Source organism: Geospiza fortis, unplaced genomic scaffold, assembly GCF_000277835.1.
Source record: "Geospiza fortis unplaced genomic scaffold, GeoFor_1.0 scaffold366, whole genome shotgun sequence".
Taxonomy (NCBI): domain Eukaryota; kingdom Metazoa; phylum Chordata; class Aves; order Passeriformes; family Thraupidae; genus Geospiza; species Geospiza fortis.
The window spans coordinates 5,878,466-5,882,053 of NW_005054342.1; the positions used below are offsets into that span (position 1 = coordinate 5,878,466).

Consider the following 3,588-nt stretch of genomic DNA (forward strand, 5'->3'; position numbering starts at 1 on the left):
CATCACCTGGGTTTAGTGCTTCCCTCCAATGATCCTGAAAAACAGTAAAGAGTCCACATTTTAGTTCAGGTTATCCGGTAAATCTAGTCTTTGGCTCTTGGCTCCTCCGACTTTTCAAAACAGTTTGCTTCTGTTTCTTGAGGGTGATACTTTGTAGGATCCATGCATCACCAAGAACGATTTAAAGCCAATTTCTTTTCACCTCCTTTCCTCCAGAAGACTCCATAAAAAGGAGATGCAGGTGTACTGCAGTTGACAACAAAAGCAACATACTTGTCCTTTTGTACTCAAGAGCTAAAGCCAGATTTGTGCATGTGTATTTTGTACCAGTTGAAAGCTGAATTTTCTGCCTGCCTGCCTCTTATTTCCAACCTCACATACTTGAACTGTGTGGGCAGGGAGAGGTCAGATATGAGTTTAGATACAAATGTTCATGCTTTCTCAAACCCTTTCTGCACCCTTTTATTTGCAAATGGAAAGGAAGGACTAAATTCTTGGGAGTGTCTAAATTGACAAAATTTTTGGCTAGAAAAGCCTAACAAACATTAGTTTTTAAAGGCTTTTTGAAGTAAGGTTAACTCTTGTTTTTATTTATAACAGATTACATTTTGTCAGGTTTTAGTAGAAATGTCCAGAATTTTGGATTCCTCATGTGACTACACAGAAAGCAGAGGGGTGCCACATCCTTTCCACATGGCACTGGCTTGCAATACTTTAGCTTGCCTGTATCAGTTGAAAAGCAATTTACTAGCAACAAAGAAAGTCCTGGTCAATGATATGAAAAGAGTTTTTTAGGTCTTGACCAGTGGGGTGTGGCATACTTTCTATGTTTTTTAATAGTGAAACTTTCCAAGGGTGGCACTTAACTCTGCCAATACATACTCAAATACAAAGGCTTTAAATTGCTTTTAAATAAACAATTTAGCAAACAAATGCATAATTTTTCAGAGGCTCCCACCCAACTCTTTATTATCTTTCTGCTGCTATATCTGTTTGTAAAACTCAGCTCATGGGAATTACATAAAAACTTTCAGCTTCTGTTCAATATCTGTAAGTTTCTCTCCTGTTATTCTGTTCCAAAAGAAATCTTGTTAATGTGAATCCTGAGCAGTCCAAAACTATGCAAGTAAAACAGGTTTTAAAGTCTGACTTATAGACCATTTCTTATAATTGTGGGAATGTAACTGACAATTTTGGGATATCTGGTGTCACAGGTTTGGCCAATACCACTAGGTGTAAGTGGTATCCTTAAATAGCATCCCAGGTTAGGCCCTCCAAACTTGCACAGGTGTTTTCCTTAAACAAGTAGCTTAAGGGGAATGTGAGAATTGTCTTTTCTTACCTTGCCTTGAGCACTCTGTTTGAAAGTTTAATGTTGCTACACATCTAACCCTTAATTTACTTTCAGTTACTGAAAATTTGCTGAATATGCACTGCTAAACCTGATCTAGACACCATTTTTTGATGATTTACACATCATTTTTATATGGTGGACTCAGTGACTGAGCAACTGGCTTACTTCTCCTCCCAGCACAGGCTCTCACAACTCCACAACACTTGTGTGTGCACCATCTTTCCACTCAGATGTGCTATACTCAACCCATTTGAGTATATCTGGAATGCCAGGTGACTGGCATTGATAAATATATGAACAGTTTATTCTAAGAGGTGATGTGCTTTGGCAAGAGAAAGGAACAAATATTACTGTTGCTTCTCCTCTAATCTGTGTAAACAAGTTGGAGGGCCATCTAGAGGAAAAATGAAGCCTGAGCAGTGTTTCAGCTCCTGGAGGCCTGGGATGAACCAGAGACCTACAAAATAGAGGTTGCAGTGGCTGGCAAGCCAGTGGCAAAAACCCCAGCAATTCAATTTTTGGAGTATCTGCTGCTGCCTGCAAGGAGCCCTTGGATGGATGAAGCTCAGTTTATGGGAATATTGCACAATGATAAAATGTCCTCCTCAAACCATTTCAGCATTTCCAAAGCACAGAAAAAGGATGTTTGTTCATTCCAGCTTCCCCTTTAAGTTAACCCAAGTGTAAGCAAACAAAGAAACAAACAAACAAACAAACAAAAAACCTACAGAAAATTGAAATTAGGAGGGATTTTTAAATTTGTCTTGTTTTTTTTCTCTTATCATTTTGTACTTTTCCCTTGTCAACAATGGAGCAGACTTTGCAAAAAAACAAAAAAAAAAAAAAAACAAAAAAACAAACAAACAAAACCAAAACAGGCCAATTTTTCCTTTTCCCCATGCACTAACTAAAACCTTGTTGTGTCTATATTCCAAGAGCTGAGAAACCCAGGAAATCCCTGCTAAGTTTGAAGTAGCATCAGAAGAGTAGGCAGCAGGATTAGTAAAGGGTTTGTGGTTTCACACAGTGCCAGTACCATGTCATGGGCTGAACTAGCACTCACATAATGCCTCAGGGGCTGAAAAGGGCTCCTAATTAACTGGACACTTCAAAGAGCAATTGCAAACATACTGCAAATGGGAGAAGGAAGGATGAAAACACAGCAGTACATACAATCTGTGAGGCTCCGGTAATGGCTTTCACTTCTTGGTCTTCATGGAATTTGCCACAGCAGCATCTGAATTGTGGGACTACGTACCTTCCCAGAAAATGCCCCAGTACTGTCCTGACCTGATCTCATATCAAGACTAGATGTTTATACTCTATGCCTATTTTCTGTGACAACAAGAAACATGCTGATAGATCTGAAGGGCTTGCTTTTGTACTCAGTATGATCCCACCTTGGGATATCACAGGATCAGTACCAAGGGTCCCCCCATAAAATGCATCTGTGCTACAGGTTAGACACAGCCTGGAGTGACCTGTGGCAGCCTTTCACACTACCTGTAGAATCCCATATTGAAAGGGTCTGCTCTTAAATTCCAACCTAAAACCATGCAGTAAAGACTTATGTCACACCTAGTAGCAAAAATTTAATTTTTTTTATTATGTGTTTTTTAAATCTCTGCATTTATTCACGACATTTGTTCACTTGTGATTTTAGACTAAATCTTTCAATCTAAAATATCTTCTCTTCTGTATTTCTTGTCTATCCATCATGACCCATAACTGTATCTTTCTCCAGAAAGCACAGAGCGTTAACCACAGAGGAAGAGATTGGCATTTCCCAGTCCTTGCTGGTAAGACCTACCCTACCACGAGGGAATAGGAAAATCCACAGAGGCGAACGTGCGTTACAGCACACCGCTGCCAGGGCATGTGCGGAGGTGGCAGTGCCTGATGCTTTCCGTCGGAAATCTCATTTTTCTGGTTCCCACCTGTGGGGCTGTCCCAGGCACCACGGCCGCCACCAGCAGCGCCGGCGTACCAGACAGACGTGAAGAGCCGGGAGATGTTGTGCTGTGGCTTCCAGGCTCAGCACGGGGATGGGTATCAACGTGGCACACGGATTCAGGCAGAAAGTGGTGTTTCGCCCTGAGTCAGCGGGTAAAAACCTCCACCAGCTGCTGCTGGGGCACCGTAGATAAAGGCCAGTGCGCAGCGCCGACACTTCAGCGGGAATTTTCTCTCTCCCCGCTCGAACCTCTTTCCCCGTCCCACACGCAACTCAAAGT

At 41.6% G+C, this 3,588-nt stretch overlaps 1 protein-coding gene across 1 annotated transcript in view; it reads left to right on the forward strand.

Annotated features, from left to right (window-relative positions):
- Positions 1-3,399: 3,399 nt before the first annotated feature.
- ATP10A (ATPase phospholipid transporting 10A (putative)) overlaps positions 3,400-3,588 on the forward strand; it is a 112,085-nt gene continuing 111,896 nt past the window's right edge. The window contains exon 1 of the mRNA XM_031058370.1: positions 3,400-3,488. Within this exon, the coding sequence (XP_030914230.1) occupies positions 3,400-3,488 (89 nt within the window). The remainder of the gene's footprint in view (positions 3,489-3,588) is intronic.